Consider the following 19,334-nt stretch of genomic DNA (forward strand, 5'->3'; position numbering starts at 1 on the left):
TTATATTTAAATCTCTAAGAGGTAAATATCAAAATTGAATCTATTCTGGAATTTTATTTAGTCAAATTTGCTATAAAATTTATCAACTAAACTATTTTACAGAGCATGATCTACGCTGCTCAGCTGACATATATTAGTTCTAGGTAATATAGCAATAGAACAATATATTTGATCAGTGAGAACAACATTGTAAAATAGCAAAGAAAAGAGGAAGACATCATAATAACATAACCAAACTCCAATTACCTTATGGTTCATGAGACTAAACTCCAAGTGAGTACTTGGATGGGTTACTTTGCTTTATAAGGACTGTTTTTTATTTTCATATGTGCAATGATGCAAATTCTTGTGTCGGATTCTTATTTTCTGGATTTTTTTTACTTCCATTTCCTTAATATTGAGTTCCATTGCTTCTTTTTGGTGTGTTAGCAAAAAATTTCCATCAATGACCAAGTATTTCCAGTTTTCTTATTACATATTAAAAAAATACAATATGTAATTAAAATCTGCCATGGATAATTCAATTAGCAAGAAAATTAAAGAAGGTATTTTAAAGCTTAATCCCAAGTTGCAAGCTATTCCTAAAGAAATCACCATAGATGAGATTGCTTCTTTGAATGTCACATTTGTTAATGACCCTTTATTGGGTGATTCGTCCATTGGGCTTGAGATTAATGGGTTATTCACACCAACAGATAAAGTTACAATTTCCAACTATTACCACAAGAGCTCCAACTTTCAATATCTTGCAAGTGTCAATCAAAGATGATTCTCATTTCATTAGATGAAGTTGTATTCAACTCCGGGTCTGCCGTATACTTCAATGTAAGTTTTCATATCTATTAGTCTCAGTTTTTTATTTTTATGTTGCTTTGGGTATTTACTTTAGTATTATTTATCAAAAACAGAAAAAGAAGTATTTACTGAATTACAGTTATAGAAAATATTAAGTATGCCTACATCTGTACCTAACAAGTGCTTAATTACTTATTGAGTGTTGAACTAAGAATGGATTTTTTCTTCCTTATGATTTCTTTATATGCTCTTAGTGTGGAAGTTGACTCCTCCCTTGGAAATTCAGATGGCCTCAAAAAAATAGCCTCTCGAAAATGGTATGTAGCTCTTTCATTCTCTTTAGCTACTTAGTCAGAAGTTTGGCACATTGAACATTCAAGTGAGGATGATAAAGGTCATTTTGAGAAGTAACTTGGGTTGCTTTCTCAGAACACCTTGGTCATCCTATTGGAACTTGGGATTCCTGTACTAGATTATTGGATTATGGTAAAAAATGGTTTTTAATTTATTTTTAAAATATCCTATCGTTGAAGAATGAAACTAATGAGAACTGCCTTCTCAAGCTACTTTATTTACTGTCTTATGTAATGAATTTTGGTTTCAGTGGCAAACTGTATAGAAAAACTTTAAAGAGATTTCTCATGGGATTCTACAAGTACTAAATTGTTGATTAGAACTTAATCATTTTGAGAATTTTGGTTCATGAGATGTTCCATTATTAGTCATAATGGCCATAATCAGAAACCCATAAGCAACCCATATCAGAAAAGAAAAAAAAAATTGCAAGTATTGCAAGATGATGTAGTGTTCATAATGGTCACAATCAGAAACCCACAAGCAACCCATATATATATATATATATATATAGACTTTTATTTACAAAATCTGCCTCAAGGTGCATGAAAAAATTGCATCTATTACTATTTATAGAGGCTATTCTAGCATGGAGTCTGAACAGACTTGATAGGAGAAATGATTTTCATGTAACAAACTTGTGGGCATACCATTTGCAAAAGGATTCTGACCTTACTAAGGGTACTTGGGCTCAATATGGTATGTGACAGCAGTATAACAAAAGTTGTATGTAGATTAATATTCTACTGAAGAATTTTCAAGGATGAGAACTTTGAAAATTTTATATCTAAGGAGACATGACAATATGCTTTAATTATTATGCTTGAAGTGTTCCACAAAAACAGTGAACTTGATTTAGTTGTACATATTTTTTAAAAAAATATTTAGGCTACCTGTTACTATTTATCAAAATATTCTACCGCAAACTTGCATTTTATGCTGTCTATGAAGCACAAGGACTAGCCCTAGCAGTGCACAATTTGGGTATGATATGAGCAGACATTCAATGATTCATACATTTTTCTGAAATAGTTTGCATTTGTATAGAAAAGAGTCATTTGCCATTGGAAATTATTACATATACAACTTCTAGAAGCTCATTGCATTACAAAAGGGATACTAGATTATGTTGGTTCTGTATATATTTTGAGATGTAAATACTATCTATCTTTGTTGTTTTGGATGTCTATAAGTTTGGTTGAAATATTGCAATGCAAGGTGGTGGGTTCTAGTCATGGTTTGTGATATTGATATTGACATGAAGTGTCAGACACATGGGCAGCCACAAAACAGATAAGCCACTTATGAACAAATGGGGAGATGAACTCGTGTTATTGATAGTGCCTATGATGATGATATATTTTTCAAACTGTCAACAGAGACCCTATTTTGACTATGAAATTTGTTTAAATGTTGTTTTCAAACTGTCAACAGAGACCCTATTTTGACTATGAACTCGTGTTATGGCTTTGATGATGATGAGTAAACTAATTCATTTGATGACTAATAATCTCTCTCTGATAAATGGTAACTTTACATGTCATCTAAGAATTATTAGCACTCATAATTTTATTTTTTTGTATAACCTACATATATTTGTGCGGTGTAAGAGAAAATGGGATTGAGTTGGGTGTGTTTATTTTTTATTGGGTCCATTTGTTCTATAGTAAAGATCGCTTAGGTGGGTCCATGGGTCCCATTAAATTTGGACTATTCGATCTTACCAAGCATCATACCTTGCGACTCATGGATAAATATTCTCATAAATACACACTTCTGTAAGTAGAATGTATATAGTGTTGATCATAGGCATGTGCACACAAAATTTTCACTCTATGTCATGTTTTGTAATGGATCTAATATTTATAATGGTTTATTGATCTTTGTAGATCCTTGTTTGGTTAAAAATAATTGAACTGAATTTGGTATTTTGATTTGTAGAATCCTTGTAAAGGTCACCTTGGTTAATCTAACAGACTGATTGAAAATTGCAATAGCAAAGATCAATGAAGGAGAGACTATCTATCCACCTTACGCCTTGAAAACTTTCTGGGATTTCTCTGCTTTCCAAAATCCAAGTAAGGGTGCTGAAGGATCATGGTAGCCAGCTTGGTAGGTCCTTGACATTTTCAATTCCTAGATATAAGTAGTAAATGTGAAAGAATTATGTACTTGAAACTTATGCGGCGTCTCGATGTCTTCTTGATGTTGAGGTTTTATAAGTAGTAAATGGGCAAATGAAGTTGCTGTGGGCATGTAATGGCATAATTTTTAGGTTCAAATTTGTATGAGCATGTGGCTACTTGTTCTAACTCTTAATTTCTTATTTTTGTTTTGTGGAATGAGCGTGAGACATTGAAGGCCGAGAAAGAAGCGGAAGATCATATCAGGCAGTTCACTCACAATGAAGCTGGACAAGATGTTGTCTGTAAGTAGTTCATGTTTCTACTTATTTTGTATCATATTTTTTTTCTATGAACATTTCAATATCTTGGATTTGAGAAGTAAGGGTGGAGATGTGCACGGTTTAACCAAAAAAAACTATGCTTATGACGGTTGTTAACAAGTACATTGATAAAGGTGTGGCAGAGCTTGTATCTAGAGTGCTGTTCATTGACGAGGTGCCTTTTCCTTTCAAATCTCTTGTATGTCCTATATGGGTTAGGTTAGCCTGTATATTATTTTCCGATTTATGCAACCTTACTTTGCAGTTTCACATGTTGGATATGGAATGTTTTTCCTACTTGAATTGTGCTTTATAGAGAGCACTTTCTCCTATTGTAGTTTTTGCTACAAATAAAGGATTATGTAATGCCTTACATGTTGATTGAGAACTTATTGACTTCTTCGATAGTTGTTATATGTTCTTATAGGGCTAAAGTTCAAACATTGGTGCATACTTATGGGGATTCAAGTATGATAGAGCCCTATTCTGTTATTCATGCCCCATCCATGAAAGTGTTGTCTGGAAATAAAAGGAAGATGATCATTTTACTTTCGGTTCCAACTGTTAAGTTTAATTTCATCATTTTCCAAGTAAGCCCAATGATCTTATGTTTTATTGATGTAACTGTATGGTATTTAATTGATTTTTAGATCCCCATCTTTAATCTAACCTAAATAAACACTATTATCTTGTGCAGGTGTTTTCACATTTGCACAACCTTGACCTTCAATATCATCTAAGGTACTTTCTAATGACCATCTTCAACTAACAATGAATCTGTTCATCAATTGACTTTCACCACCCATTCACCACACTCACATAGAAATGTAGGTTCAAATTTGTATGAGCATGTGGCTACTTATTCTAACTCTTAATTTCTTATTTTGGTTTTGGCAATTTGCTGAACCCCGTAAATCTGTATTCTTGTATGATTGTTTCATCTTTATTTTATTTTTTTATTTTTAGGACTTAATTCAGATGAGAGACCCTAGATCATGTGTCTCTTCTATTATCAATAACAAAATGGTTAATATTGGGCAAACTTTTATCTGTGTGAATTATTGTTGAACATCTGACAAAACACAAGATATGGCTCTATGTGTGATGAATGTGGCAGGTTAAGGGCAGATAGGTATTGGTTTGAATCAAAGGGTTGTGATGGTTGAAGTGGATTTTAGCTTCTAAATCTGGATGGAAGGAAGGTTTTGATAGAATGAGATTCTAAAGTCACATAACCTTTTACCTATTATAAACTAGCAAAAATAATACTTAATTTCCTCCTTGAAATATCACTCTAATTCTATGGTGACTAATTCTATTGAACTTGAATCCATATGAGAGTCTCTCATGTTAACTTCTTGCCAATTTATCTGCATAGGGATTTGGGGATTCACTCTATCCTATGTTAACTTTCACTCTTTCATTTTGGACATGATATTTATTGTTGAATGGCTAAAGATAATGATTTTATGTGAATCTTTAAACCAACTTTCTACTGACCAAGGTTCTACATGTAGGTTCTTCCGCGGATGCTTCCAAACTATCACCATCATGTACGTACATATGAGAAATTGAGAATACACTCATAACTAATTTTATGAAAGCAACATTCTCAGGTCCATTTATCCCTGTTTTTTTTACTTGTGTCCTTACTCAACTCGAATAATATTACTTGTTATTGGTTTCATTTATAATATTTGTTCAACTCAAATGAACTCTCAATTCTATTCCTTTCTGATTTTTTTTTATTTGCATAGAATGACATTGCTCTTAGGCCCCGCAAGCTATGGGAAGACCACCTTGCTCTTGGCTTTGGCCAGAATGCTTGATTTGAATCTTAAAGTACATTAAATTTAAATTTTTTTTTTTAATTTCATTACTTACTTTGTTCATCTTGTTTGATCCTAGTCAAAAACTAAAATGGGTTCCTTTTGAAGTATAAGGTTTCAGGGTAAGTAACTTACGATGGTTGTGGAATGGACAAGTTTATCTCATAGAGAACATCTGCATATGTAAGTCCATATGACGTGCAAACTATACTGCTATGTTAATCTTACTACCACTTTATTCCTCTTTGCTGGTTTTTGCAACTAATTTGTATGTATTTGTGGTTCACAACAGGAGATTGAGAACGAGAAACTAAAGCTAGAACATGTTCAAATAATGGAGGAGAACAGTGGATTGCGTGTGGACCGGGTCTGTATAATTTGAATTAGTCATCCTTATAAATTCTTTTATTTGAGGAGCTTATTACACAAGATTATTTATTTTCCATGTTTAACTAAGGATGGATTTGTATGAAATTGACTTGAAAGTTGGTGATTTGTTGTTAGGGGTGGTGGGTGTGGAGTCATCACATCATGGATCTAAATGGGATCATGTTAGATTTGTATAATTATTTGATTTTACCTTCTAAAAATAGATAATTTACCACAGGTGGTTCCAAAAATAGTTAGATTTATGAAAGTTGAAGACGAGGGGCATTTGGGTCTTTTCATTTTGTTAGTTGGTGGTTCCAAAAATTGTCAGCTATTTTTACACTTTAATCTACAATATTGAGATCCTCTACTTGAGCCTTCCAGTAAATTATATGCCAAAATTTAATTTTTCAGTATTGGGAGAGTAGAGTTTTCATTTTATGTTATTCCAAAGCTTGGAAGCCTGAATATTGCTGGTGGCACAACTAAGGTACGTCACTATCTGTTATGTTTATTTTCTTTTTCGGAGGTGAAAATTTGTAGGTACGTTATATTATCTTTTATTTTTCGGAGGTGAAAATTTGGAGCTCCATTGGCATCATTCCAAATTAACCAAGTGAAACTTGTTCGCATGTTGGGTAATGTTCAAGCAATTTTCCTTGTTGGTTGGCGACTTTGCAAGCTTTATGAGTCGGGAAAGATGACAATTGGTCATGCTAGTCTGGGAAAGGTAACAAGGTTGCATCAAATACATACTTTTGAAAGTAATATTGATTCCAGTATCAAGTAATAACATATATCTTAATGTCTAGGCCTGAATAATGTTTATCTATCTTGTTAAAATATGGTTTTTGATGTGCTCACTTTTTGTGGTGATTCACAGATTATGGAGTGGATAGCTATGACATCGGAATAGGCTTCAGACATTTTGAAATTGCTACTCAAGATGTGTGTTTTGTTATATAATTTTAGTTTTAGAAACATGATTATGATTGTGTATTGTAGAACTTAAGGACTCTTTAACTTCATGGTTCTGCAGGTCTATAAAATGGTTGAAGACATTCGGGCTAAGGGGGAAATAGCACTCGTGAACCTGGTTACTCAAGAACTGGGAGGAAAGATAACCCGACAACCAGGGTCAATCCCTGGAAGTAACACCAAGATCACCTCTTTCCTTGATCAAGATGGCTGGAAAACGGTAAATTTCTGAACGTTGTTAATGTCTTACAGTCATACTCCATATTGTACTTGGTTATAATTTAGGTCAAGTTGATTTCTTTCGTCCTGATTACACTTTGTGCTGCATAGGTTCTGGAGTGTATTGACAAGCTTTCCCAGGCTGGGATTGTACGTTCTACAAATAGAATTCTTGAATACACAACCTCAAAGTTGTTTTGCAATGTGGGTTTGAACATTAATTCAATGTTTCCTGATATAAATATTTATAGAAATTATATTAAGCAAGGTATATAAAGTTTCCTACTATTAGGATCACCTATCTTCCAAGTTTTATGGTGTAGGGAGGATTTCAAGAATACTCTTAGCAAAAGTTTTAAAAATTGGTTGGAGAGCCATTTTCACTCAAAAACGTCCTAGAACATGTGACACCACTTCAAGTCCATTGAAATCTTCAATTTTGGTCCATCAAGATAGAATTTTTAGTCCATACTTTACCCAAAAAAAATTAAGTTGAGGGTTTCTTTCTAAACCTTGGGTAGTTTAGAGGTTTCTCTCAAAAACCTTGACAAATTTCTTGGTTTTCTTTTTAAAACCTTATCCTTCTTCCTTTCTCATCTATTTCTTATTTTCTTTTTTGATAATCATTTATTAGCTATCATTTGGTAACAAAGTAATCTCATCTTTATTGCTCTCATTTCTGTCCACCATGAAGCTGATATAAAGGGGTCTATTTGGGCTAGAGTCTGAACCATGAGGATTTGAGGATTTGTTCATTTGAATGTGTGTGAGATCAAGTTAGCAAGGCACTCAATTTGAGAATTTATAACAGCTCAGAGGAGAAAGAAACCATTTAAAGGATTGGGATTAGAACACATGAATTATCCTTGCCCTGTTGTTCCAGCTGTACTCACAAGCTCTATCCTCAGGACTACTCATTTCCAAGTAATAAATTTTTTGATCTGTTAGACACTACGTCACATTGGAGTATTAGCGACTGTGTATTTGCGCTACAAATGACAGTTAAATGTCGTTGTTAATGGCAACAGTTCTTGACAGTCGTTAAACCGTCGTTATTAGCTTAAGCAGGGGTGCTGCATTTTGTGTTAGAGTTGGCTTGAATTGGCTCGGTTGTTAAACTAAGATAGATTAAACCCTGCTTTTAGACCATATATGTTGCTAACCAAATAGATACCAAGTGTCATATTATGTGATTTTATTTCTAGAAACTGAGCCTCATTATATAAAAGTTCTCCATGGAAAATGTTATGTTCTAAGATATTTCTAAGCTTTCATCCATGCCAAAGTTGAGGATATTTTCTAAATTAAGCCAACTGTGTTCTGGGTTCTATGCATTTAGAAAGTTCCCACTTTGTGGCTTGTAACTTTTATTTGCATAATGACATAAATGTGATTGTTGCCAATTTAGTGTGTATTGTCACTCATTTACAGATGTGGACCATGCATGACAGGGATCTTTCTTATAACAATCTTTGCGGTTCCATTCCGAAAATATCTACAAGAACTTTCAAGTAAGACACGCTCTCTTAATCTTGTAGCATGTTCCAAATTTCCCAGTTTAAAAGTAGGAATTTGCTTGAATAATTTTTTTTTTTTAAAAGCGTATAGCAGCATATTTTAATATCCGTCGCTATATGTGTTATATTTTTTTAAAAAATAAAAATTGACCTATTGCAGCGGATCTTAATATTCGCCGCTATATGTGTTATATATTTTTTTTAAAAAAATTAACCTATTGCAACAGATCTTAATATCCGCCGCTATATGTATTATATTCTATTTGTTAAAAATTCGACCTATTGCAGTAGATATTAATAGCCGCCGCTAAAGGTACTACCTGCAACAGCGGAATACATTATCCGCTGTTATAGTTAGCGACGGAGGAAACAACGACGGATCTTTGGTTCCGCTGCTCACCGCCGCAATAGCTTTTATCAGCGGAAAAATTACCTTGTAGCGGCGGAAAAATCCGCCGCTATAGATAAAAAATGTTGAGTGTGAACTGGACTTGATCAAATGTGTGTGCACATGTCGTTCTTAAAACTTATTGGAATGTAATTTTTTCCACAAATATATTGCGCATGTGCACCAAATAATATTTGATCAAAGATTGCACTTTGTTATCTTAGATTGTTCAAATCTGCATAAATCAGTTCCAAATTGACTTTTTGGATGTCTATTAATATATCATGGAAAACAGTCATCAAAATAATTTGATTTTAAAATCAATAAGTGCAAGATCTAAACTTTTGCAAATTCATGTCATCAACGATTCAGAAATTTTTGTGAAATCATGTCTATTAATTGCCTCATTATTTAAGTGTTGGCTCACTCAAATTTTGAGACATTTATGTTATTGAGTTTGACTAGTCTAACTAAATTAGCAGCCCTTCCCAAAGACTTGCATGAGGTGTCCACGCTAGCAATCCAACGTCACAACTATCATTCTAGGAAAGAAAAAAAAAGCTTCTTCTTCATTCTCTAGCATCATCAGATGATGTTTAAAAACAAAACTTTTCTTGTTACGTCGGTAAGATCTTTTAATTTTGGGAAGGGTAGTTGAGCTCAAATGGATTAGTACATTGTCTATCTAATGCTATAGCCTTCTAGATTTTATGAAAAACCCATATATATATATATATAAAATCTATTTTGAACCTCTCTCTCTCGTTTTTTTGTTTTTTGTTTTTTAACTTTTTGAATACTTTTAAAGTTTTTATGTCGTATTTGGATTGGGAGAAATGGATAGAAGAAAAAATAAATGAGTTTCTTTCCATTTCTCTTGTTTGGATTTTTAAGTGGGGAAATAAAGTAAAAGAATTAGAAAGGAGATGAGAGAAAAACATGTGAGTTTCCTTTCTCTCCAAAAATGGAGAGAAGAGGAGAAAAACCATTTTAAAATATTTTATAGTTCTAACTCTTCCCTTAGAGTTCTTTTAAAATATTTTAAAATTTCAAAGTTGTCCCAAGTTCTCTCTTGTCTATCCAAACATGGTGGGGAGTGTTAGGAATTTAGGAAGCGTACATGTTGAATATAACAGAGATCCAAACCTAGAATCATGTCGCGTTGGGTTGATTCATCGGAGATCAAAAAGTCCAAACACGCGTTGCGTCGATTCTACTAGAGTAATCATGATTATTTTCACGCCTTAAACCTTAGAGTCGTCGATAGAAAATCAGAAATTTATCAAACTTAGAGAGGAGAGGGAGTTGAGAGTTTCTAGCATTTTGTGATTGTTTTTAGTATATCTTTCACGTACCTAATTTTATTCTTATTTATAAAGATAATGAGATTGTAGTCTCCTAATCAAATAGAAACTCAATCTTACTAGGACTCTAACTCCTAGAAGAGTCCTAATGTCCGTGGATGTGAGATGGTCTCACATGGACGCCCAATAACCAACATCTCTCACTCGTTCATAGTGAAACTCAACAATCATCTCTTCATCTCAAGTTATACAAGTATTCTCTTCATATAAGATAATAAAGTGTACGACCAATGGGAATTTGTCTTCCAGAGAGAGCATTATGCCAAGTTTCTATCTAACTAACAAAACACATCTTATTTCTTATAACTCACATATGCCCTAGACTTATTTGGCCACATCGGATTGAGCATTTTCTAAACCCTCATAAGCTTAAGCTCAGAACAATATTCAACCCTATATACAATGCACAGGCTTTCTTTTCATAAACCAAAATAATTTGTAAATCTATACTTGCAGTTGAATATACGATAGTATAAAAAAAACTTTTAAAAATAGAAATATCAGTACCGACACAAGCTCTAATCATTGTATACAATTTATCATCAAAATGTAATGTCAAATAATCTTCCTTAAACCCTCATTATGATTAATTTTGGTTAAGTTACTTTCCTAGTCATGTTCCATTAAACCTTATCAATCCTAGTCATAAGTAACATACTAGAGTCAGTAAACATTGACCTTTACTTTACAACATAGTCATTAGTCATTAAGGGTACAATAATCACCTAATTATTCAATATAGTCACACAGTAAGGAAACATGGAATCATTTACTTACTCATATAGGTAAAAACAGGTAAAAATAAATAGTACATGTAGTATGACTTACATGCTATGATGGAGCTCTTTAAGAATTCATCAACCTCAACACCATATGGATTTGAGTCTAGTCGCACTATGATGGAGCTCTTTAAGAATTCATCAACCTCAATTGTTCTTTTTCATTTTTTGCTTAAGTCAATCTCATTTATGTGCTAGAACCCTTTCTCAAGTTTCTATATTTTTTGACAAATAAGTTTATAGTATTTACATTCTTTTTTCAACGCATATTCTTCTTTGCTTTTCATCCAAAGGGTCGTGGTAACTCATAAGATCCATGACTGAATGGTGAATCAACATTGTCAAGACTAACTAATCCTACAGCCAAGCCTAATGTTGTTGCCAAAGTAGAAAGATTAAATGAATCTCCAATTTCATCAACATCCACATTGATACTATCTTTCTTCTTTTGTGCAATCTTTTATTTTTTATTTATGTTATTTGGTTTAGGTAACCATTTGGGGTTGCCTTTGAATAATAGACAACAACCATCCCACTTAAAATGACGTCCTATTTTTCATAGTACAATTGTTTATAGCCCATATTTATAGATAACAAATAAAAATTGAAATTAATCATATTTAAAATACAATCATATGAGAAAAAATATGTCAACTAATTAACTTATCGAATCTTCAACATTGTAGTCACTTGACAGATATCTATCTACCGTGAGAACTATTTAGAATATTTGTTGAGGTAAGATTGAATGATTAACTAACATTTCATCAAATCCGAACTAATTTTATTTGGCATAACTCAAAATATTGCTATAGTCTTTACGAATTTGATCTCATAATTTTCTTCTCGATTGATCCGTACCCGTGAATGCATCTTTCGAGACACACAACCAGGCTTTATATAATGCTTTGTCTTTTTTTCTTGCTCAAATTATGATTTATTTTCTTTTGTTGCGTTTGACTTTTTTTCTTCTTTTGATTGTGAGAGATTGTACATTATTAGTTTGAGAATGTTGATGAGATGAGAATTGTTATTGATAAGAAAAAATTAAGGTGGATTGAACATATACTGAGAATCAAACTATAAGAGTGGTTGAGAGTGATTATATTGATTAAAATTAAGGTTGAATAATGGAGGTAGATGATTCATAGTGGGAGAATGGGAATGAAGAAATTGAAGAATAACGAAATTTGGTGAAAATTTGATAGTGTATATCAAATTTTAAAATATAGGAAATTTGGAGGAATTTAGAGTACATAGTATAGGAAAGTACAACAGCCAAATTTTCAGTCGTTAATGTTTTATTTAAAATTTAAATTATTAAAATAATCAAAATACTTGTTGCATTCAAAAGTTACACTTTAGCAAGCAAATGTGGCTAGCCAAACGGCAAGTCACAGCTAACATACAAGTTAATGTCTAACAGTCTTAACACATGCGATAGTGTTTGTTAGAGTAAATGAGTTGACTAAAAGTTAGTGGTCTAACATAACACACATGTTAATGTATCTATTGTGGATGCTCTTAGGCCACATGCTAACAAAACCCTTTTTCTTTTACCATGATCTTTTACTTCCCAAAAAATCTTATTTTGCTGATTTTGTTTTTACTAGTATAAATTTTTTAGTGTTGTCACTGGATATGCGAATGTTGTCTTGCTCACAGTCCAACAACCATTTGATATGTGGCGCAAATGACATTAGTAATAAGAGGGGAAATTTCTCACCTACGCAACGGGGAAACAAAAAATTTCTAATCGGATCACCTTACGACATTCAAAAACATGATCCGATGCTATGGGGTTTTAGAGGATTAAATTCTACAAACTTCAAAAAACATTTTTTTCACCATTGAATTTTAATTTCAAGTACTCGGTAGCCGTTTATTTTAAATTCCATGGATCAAGCTCGAAATATATATATATATATATATATATATATGGGTCCCGTTCAGCAACAAACATTTTGGCAAAACATTGTTCAAAACATGGGTTAGAGGTTTTGGAATGGGCTGATTTTTAGTGAGGATGATCTCTACGGTGAGGAAATCATCCTCACCAAAAATCAGCCCATTCCAAACTTCTAGCCCCAGTTTACAAGTTGAAAAATCGTGGACCGTCCATTTTTTGTAAACCATTTTTGATGGGGTTAGAAGTTTTGGAATGGGCTGATTTTTGGTGATGATGATCTCCTCACCGTAGAGACCATCTTCACCAAAAATCAGCCCATTCCAAAACCTCTAACTCATGTTTTGAAAAATGTTTTGCCAAAATGTTTGTCAAAATGTTTGTTGTTGAATGGGCTGATTTTTGGTGAGGATGATCTCTACGGTGAGGAGATCATCATCACCAAAAATCAGCCCATTCCAAAACTTCTAACCCCATCAAAAATGGTTTACAAAAAATTGACGGTTCACGATTTTTCAACTTGTAAACTGGGGCTAGAAGTTTTGGAATGAGCTGATTTTTGGTGAGGATGATCTCCTCACCGTAGAGATCATCCTCACCAAAAATCAGCCCATTCCAAGACCTCTAACCCATGTTTTGAAAAAGTGTTTGCCAAAATGTTGACCAAATAACGGGACCTATATATATATATATATATATATATATATTTTCGAATATGAGTTTTTCATAAAATCTAGAAGGCTATGGTTTTTAAATTGACAATGTGATAATCCATGCAGTCTCAATGACCCATTTTAAGATTTTAAATCATAAAATTGAAATTTGTGGGTAGAGGACTTTCGGGCTAAAGAGAAATTTTCTCTCTATTATCGATTTCATTTGCAGCACATGTCAAACGGTTGTTGGGTTGTGCGCAACAAAAATCACTCCCAGATATGCCTACTTTTAATGAAATCAACAAGTTGATAAAGGCCGTAATTTAACACAAGCCTATAGAATTATCACCGATAGATTTTAGAACTAAACTAACTGGTAAAAAATATAAAAATAAATTGACAGAACGGTCAATGGCTTTTAGTTAGAAGATGAAGATGCAGGTATTTACGTCAATTTTATCAGTCTTCAATAATAAACCAAGGTCAAGGGGCAAGTCATTAGTTTTAAGACACAGGAGAGTGTATCTCAAATTTTTACCTAACATGAAAGTTCATGTTTATAATCTATATCACCCCTTTCAATTTCTGAGGTTCAGAATTGCTCAATCAGGAAAAGCAAAGCTATGCTGTGATTTTCACACATCAATCAATGTCCATGGCCTTGTTTTCTCCTCTTCTTTCTCCTTCTCATCTTCCAATCCTCTCCAAAACCCTTTCAAGCAAAACCCATTGCACTAAAATCCCACATTTCACTCTCCTCTCTAAGAGAAATCTCTTTCTTTTATCCACAAAAGCAACTGATGATGAAGCAGGAAAGGTGGGCTCTGCTGTTACTGTAGAAGAGGAAAAGAAACTAGAGAAGAAGGAAGAAGCTTCTTCTAGTAATTATGAGAAGAGGGTGGAGAAATTGGAGTCTTCTCTTGGGTCAAATGGGGCAGTAGTTCCTAAATTCAAAGACCCAAGATGGGTTGATGGGACTTGGGATTTGAAGCAGTTTGAGAAAGATGGGAAGACCAATTGGGATGCTGTTATTGATGCAGGTGAGATTTCAGTGTGGGTTATTCTTCTTGATTGTTTTTTGTTTTTAATCTTTATATGGGTTTCTTTTGTTTTAATTTCGTAACTAATTTTTCTCTAGTTTTTTGCATTTTTTTTTACTTGTGCTCTTGTTATTTCATTTATTTGCATTTTCTTTATTTATATATGGATGTATTGTTGGTGATTCATAGTTCAGAATTAATGGATGCTGATGGTAAAAGCAGATATAAACTCACTCTCAATGACATAAGACTTGGCTTTTAACAGACTGGAATGAACAGAATTCGTTTAAACCGAACCCAAATCTTTGGGATAAGGCTTTGTTATCTGTGGATGTAATTGTGCCAAAATGCGTCGCTGTTGATTCCGAGTTCAAATTAAAACTGTTTTATATTGTGTGAAAAAAATGAGAATATTAACTCCATATTAGATTCGACATCGTAGTTAGTTTCTTTTATTGCATTATGATTTTATATCAAATATGAGAATTCTGATCTGAATAATGTATACCCATATGAACATCATCATCAGTGCCATCTAACTACTACTTTAAGTCGATAGCACAAAACACTCCCAAATATGTATGCCACATGAACAAATGATCCAAATTAAGTTTGATAATATTTGGTTTTTATATAAAAGTATGAATGAAAGAAAAAATTGTCCACTTGTTGAAGCGTTTCCATGTTTGGAGTTAGTAATTGTTATTGGAATGGAATTGATTGTTTAACTTGTTTATCATAACTTTTTGGATAAACGAAAAGAGAATGGGATAGGTGACTCAGTTACAAGGCTTTTATTGCCATCTATGTGTTGAAATATCATCATTCTTTACCATCCAAGCCTTGTCCCAAAAATTTGTATCGGCTGAAATGAACTAAACATTTTACGGTTGTTTACGTAGTTGTTTTAGAACTCAATGTTGAAAATTTTGCTATTTGGTATTTGATTGGAGTGCGTTCTCGAGAGACTAGTGGAGTGTTTTTGTATTCACATTTGCCGACTGTTTGAAGTAGTCACCTATATGCTTATCAGGAAAAAGAAAGATGGAAGCATATCTTTTCTAAATATAATATGAAAGTTGAAATCGTTGATTAGGTATACTGATTTGTGCCACTGCTTTCATTTTGGAACTCTTATGCTTATCTCATCTTGGTTAACTCTTGATTCTGTGGATTACAACCTCACCACATTTTTTCAACATGTAAATATCAGAAAACACATATGTTGCCTTTGTCTACTTGTCAAACCAGTACTATAAAAACATGTGGATTCCACTTATCATCGTGTTGTTTATATTACACGTGTATAAACAATTAAATGTTTGTACACACCTATTTAGCAGGGACACTCCATTTTCCAACAATTTTCAATGTTGGACACCTTGCCATATCCATGTGTTGGAGTGATGTTGACACTTTTCCTGCAAATCTGTCATTTATTCTAATATTTTGTGTTACTATATTATAATGTATTTTGTGTATGTTACTGCTAATGTAATGTTGGTAAATGGCACTAAAGGAGTAAATTCAAAACTAAAACTATTGAGGGATACATTAGAAATTGGGGCTTTTAACATAAGTAGGACTAATGCATAATATATGCAGTAAGACATGTTTAGAGGATAATGCGCTAGTTAAGATTGATGCACAAGTAATGCCCCCAAAGAGGCCAGTTCTATTACTTTAGTTATGTCTAAAGATGGAGCCCTCAGAATTAATGTTGGGTGGATTATGCGGAAGATCACTTCTTGGTTGTTATGTGATTGAAGTGTATCAATCAAACTAAAATTAAATTTTTTACAAGACAATGGTTAGACCAGCCATGCTTTATTGAGCTGAATGTTGGGTTGTCAAGAAACATGTTCATAGAATGAGTGTAGCAAAGATAGGGATATTGAGATGTTTGACTGGTAAGGCTAGGAAAGACAAAATGAAATTGAATAAGTTCAGGACAATTTAAGAATAATTGGAACATACGATAAAAGAGAGAATCATTTGAGGTGGTCTGGGCTTGTGCAAAAGAGACCAACGACACCATCTGTGAGGAATGCTTTTGTCCATGTTGAAGGCTCTAAAAAGTTCAAGAAGAAGACCGAAATTATATGGATGGAGGTAGTAATAAATTATAGGAAGGAATATGCTTGACTCAAGATATACTTCATCATCATCTGATTGAGGCCATATCCAACAAATATGGGGTTGGCTGAAATGGTTCATGATAAAGTTAAAGGGAAAAGTTGGATTGATGTTCCCAACCCAGTAATTGGCTTAAGTTGTAGAAAATGATGATGATGGTTATATGATTTTAATTTGTCAGTTTTTTTAAATACATTCTTTCCATGCTATATGCTTAATATGAACTAATACGTATAGAATAAACTCTAAGGATATGTCAGAGTGCTGGGTTTGTGAGCATCTCAGACACTGGCACACTTGTCCCACGTTATGGTTAATATATATTTACATATTCTCTTGTCATCGTCCTTTACTTTCTATTTTCCCCCCTTTATTGTTAACATTTCTTTTACTTTAGAGGTCAGGAGGAGAAAGTGGCTTGAAGCTAACCCGGAATCATCCAATAATGACGAGCCAGTAGTCTTTGACACCTCCATCATACCCTGGTGGTCATGGGTCAAGAGATTCCATCTTCCAGAAGCTGAATTACTTAATGGTTGGTTCTATTCCCTCTTTGTATATAATGCTTGGATCAAATGGCTTCTATTTTCAATTAATGCTAAACCAACCCATGTCAATTGTGTTTTGCAAAGGCCGTGCTGCAATGATAGGATTCTTCATGGCTTATTTGGTGGATAGCTTGACTGGGGTTGGTCTTGTTGACCAGATGGGGAACTTCTTCTGCAAAACTCTCTTATTTGTAGCTGTAGTTGGAGTACTTTTTATCCGAAAGAATGAAGATGTAGAAAATCTAAAGAAGCTTTTGGAAGAAACAACCTTCTATGACAAGCAGTGGCAAGCGACCTGGAAGGACGAGACTCCTAATGATTCCAAGAAAGACTAATGGATTTATAGTCTGTGTTTTCGTCCATCTCTCAATCTGTCATGGTTATTCTCTTTTAGGCTGTTGTCTTACTGTAGTTTCTCGTAACTTTTCATATAGAGGAGAGAATGTCATTCGTTCTGAGATCAATATTTTCTTTTTCTCCATTGTATTTATGATATTTCTTGAAAATTATTATTTATCTTTTCCTGAGAATTTAAAGTAGTCACCAGTGTTACCTTGGCACTTCTACTTTGAGGATTTTTGTTGTGGGACACTTGGGAACTCCTCCTCAACATGGCACAACACTTACAGACATTTACGAAAAAGTATCTTATGATGTCATTAAAGTACGTCATGCTTCAATGCAACAAAATGAAGCGTCCTTTTAACTTCTCATCTTTTTGTCAAGTTGGTTTTTCAATAAGCTCTGTAGGATTTCCCTGTAGTTTTGTTTCATTTATACATGTTTTAGATCTTTCATACAAAACAATTTGCATATCTTATTGTTTTTATCTTTGTTTCATTATGCTATCTCTATTTTAAGGAAGTAATATGTACTCAACTACTCATGTAAGCATATCCTCTCAAACAATTTTGGATTGTATCCATCCAAGTGTCTTTTTAATATATATATATATATATATATATATATATATTTACTTTTTTCTGGCCATGCAGCCATTTCTATTGTTCAGAAATTGGCATGACAAATACATGTCTGCTCCTTGACACTTGACATTCTGTGCCACATGTCTAGGTAATACTAGTGGTCCCTAGTTCCTTTGTGAATTTGCAACTAGTGGTGAGGCTGCTATTATGTACACAAAGATTCAGACAACTGAAGCTTTCAATGGCAGTCAAATAAAACATTTCCTTTGGTTTTAGCCACTCACACTGTTGTATCCCGTATTCTTCTAATAGTGTAAAGTACTCGTGGCAAACATGTATTAGTTTTTCTGACACTTCACAGACTCTAGAGCAATACTTGCAAAAAAAAAATTCTCGCAAGATATTAATTAGCACTTATCTAAGATTATGATTTCTACCTTTTCCGATAAAAATGTTTGTAACCAATATAATGGATATGAATCAGAATTTGCAGAAAACAAAAAACATTTTATTTAAGGATAATGCTGAAGTAACATTGGATATGAATCAGATTGAAGTAACAACTGAAGTAACAGTTTTACAAATCCATGGATCTGTGGATGTTATTTTCTGTGGTACACACACATATTATCAATGCAATACAGGCAGGCAGGAAATACTGTTCCATCCATGGGAAAGTTTATTGAGTTGGTTTTCTGATGTGCAATGAAGGTAAATGAGTTATAAGTAGAAGGTTATAAAAGATGGAGAAAGACAAAAAAGAAAGAGATGTAATCTTGGACAAAAATCAAATGGAGGATCAAGATTTGTTTAGTTGATCCCTAACTATTTGGATGAAAGCTTTGATGATGTTGTACCCGACCCCATATCATGGATCTGGTTGAAAACTTAAACTACTGCATAACACCTTCATGGATGGATCACTTTCTTTTTTTTAATTCCTACAAGTTGCATCTCTCTCTCTCTCTTTCTCTCTTACATTCTTGTTTTTTTGTTGAATAATGGGAATCAGTGGGAAATGCAATTTGAAGACTAGCATATTTTTTCATAAGAACATAATTTAACTCTGAATGATTTTCTCCTC

At 33.3% G+C, this 19,334-nt stretch overlaps 2 protein-coding genes and 2 long non-coding RNA genes across 8 annotated transcripts; all 4 read left to right on the forward strand.

Annotated features, from left to right (window-relative positions):
* Positions 1 to 512: 512 nt before the first annotated feature.
* Positions 513 to 1,644, forward strand: LOC147391370 (uncharacterized). The gene is made up of 2 exons (XR_015182498.1): positions 513 to 825; positions 1,050 to 1,644. It is a non-coding gene; the product is annotated as an uncharacterized LOC147391370 (long non-coding RNA).
* A 3,297-nt stretch (positions 1,645 to 4,941) lies between these two features.
* On the forward strand, positions 4,942 to 5,886 carry LOC147391371 (uncharacterized). Its single transcript, XR_015182499.1, has 4 exons — positions 4,942 to 5,211; positions 5,353 to 5,437; positions 5,533 to 5,607; positions 5,717 to 5,886. It is a non-coding gene; the product is annotated as an uncharacterized LOC147391371 (long non-coding RNA).
* An 84-nt stretch (positions 5,887 to 5,970) lies between these two features.
* On the forward strand, positions 5,971 to 8,564 carry LOC147391372 (lactoylglutathione lyase-like). Of its 5 annotated transcripts, XR_015183199.1 has the most exons (5): positions 5,981 to 6,283; positions 6,444 to 6,523; positions 6,677 to 6,741; positions 6,833 to 6,991; positions 8,422 to 8,549. XR_015183199.1 is itself a non-coding variant. In XM_086459907.1 (4 exons), exons 2-4 carry the CDS (start codon positions 6,494 to 6,496, stop codon positions 8,503 to 8,505), a joined length of 273 nt encoding a protein of 90 aa, XP_086316033.1. In that variant the 5' UTR covers positions 5,971 to 6,283; positions 6,444 to 6,493; the 3' UTR covers positions 8,506 to 8,564. The 5 variants fall into 5 exon arrangements, 3 of the variants coding, with proteins under 3 accessions (XP_086316033.1, XP_086316031.1, XP_086316032.1); XM_086459907.1 differs by lacking the exon at positions 6,677 to 6,741 and having other exon boundaries at positions 5,971 to 6,283; positions 8,422 to 8,564; XR_015183198.1 differs by having other exon boundaries at positions 5,982 to 6,523.
* A 5,598-nt stretch (positions 8,565 to 14,162) lies between these two features.
* LOC147391373 (light-harvesting complex-like protein 3 isotype 1, chloroplastic) lies at positions 14,163 to 17,854 on the forward strand. Its single transcript, XM_086459916.1, has 3 exons — positions 14,163 to 14,640; positions 17,174 to 17,311; positions 17,409 to 17,854. Exons 1-3 carry the CDS (start codon positions 14,250 to 14,252, stop codon positions 17,657 to 17,659), a joined length of 780 nt encoding a protein of 259 aa, XP_086316042.1. The 5' UTR covers positions 14,163 to 14,249; the 3' UTR covers positions 17,660 to 17,854.
* The last annotated feature ends 1,480 nt before the right edge of the window (positions 17,855 to 19,334 follow it).

This window comes from Akebia trifoliata, chromosome 11, assembly GCF_017979445.1.
Source record: "Akebia trifoliata isolate Shusen 1 chromosome 11, ASM1797944v1, whole genome shotgun sequence".
Classification (NCBI taxonomy): domain Eukaryota; kingdom Viridiplantae; phylum Streptophyta; class Magnoliopsida; order Ranunculales; family Lardizabalaceae; genus Akebia; species Akebia trifoliata.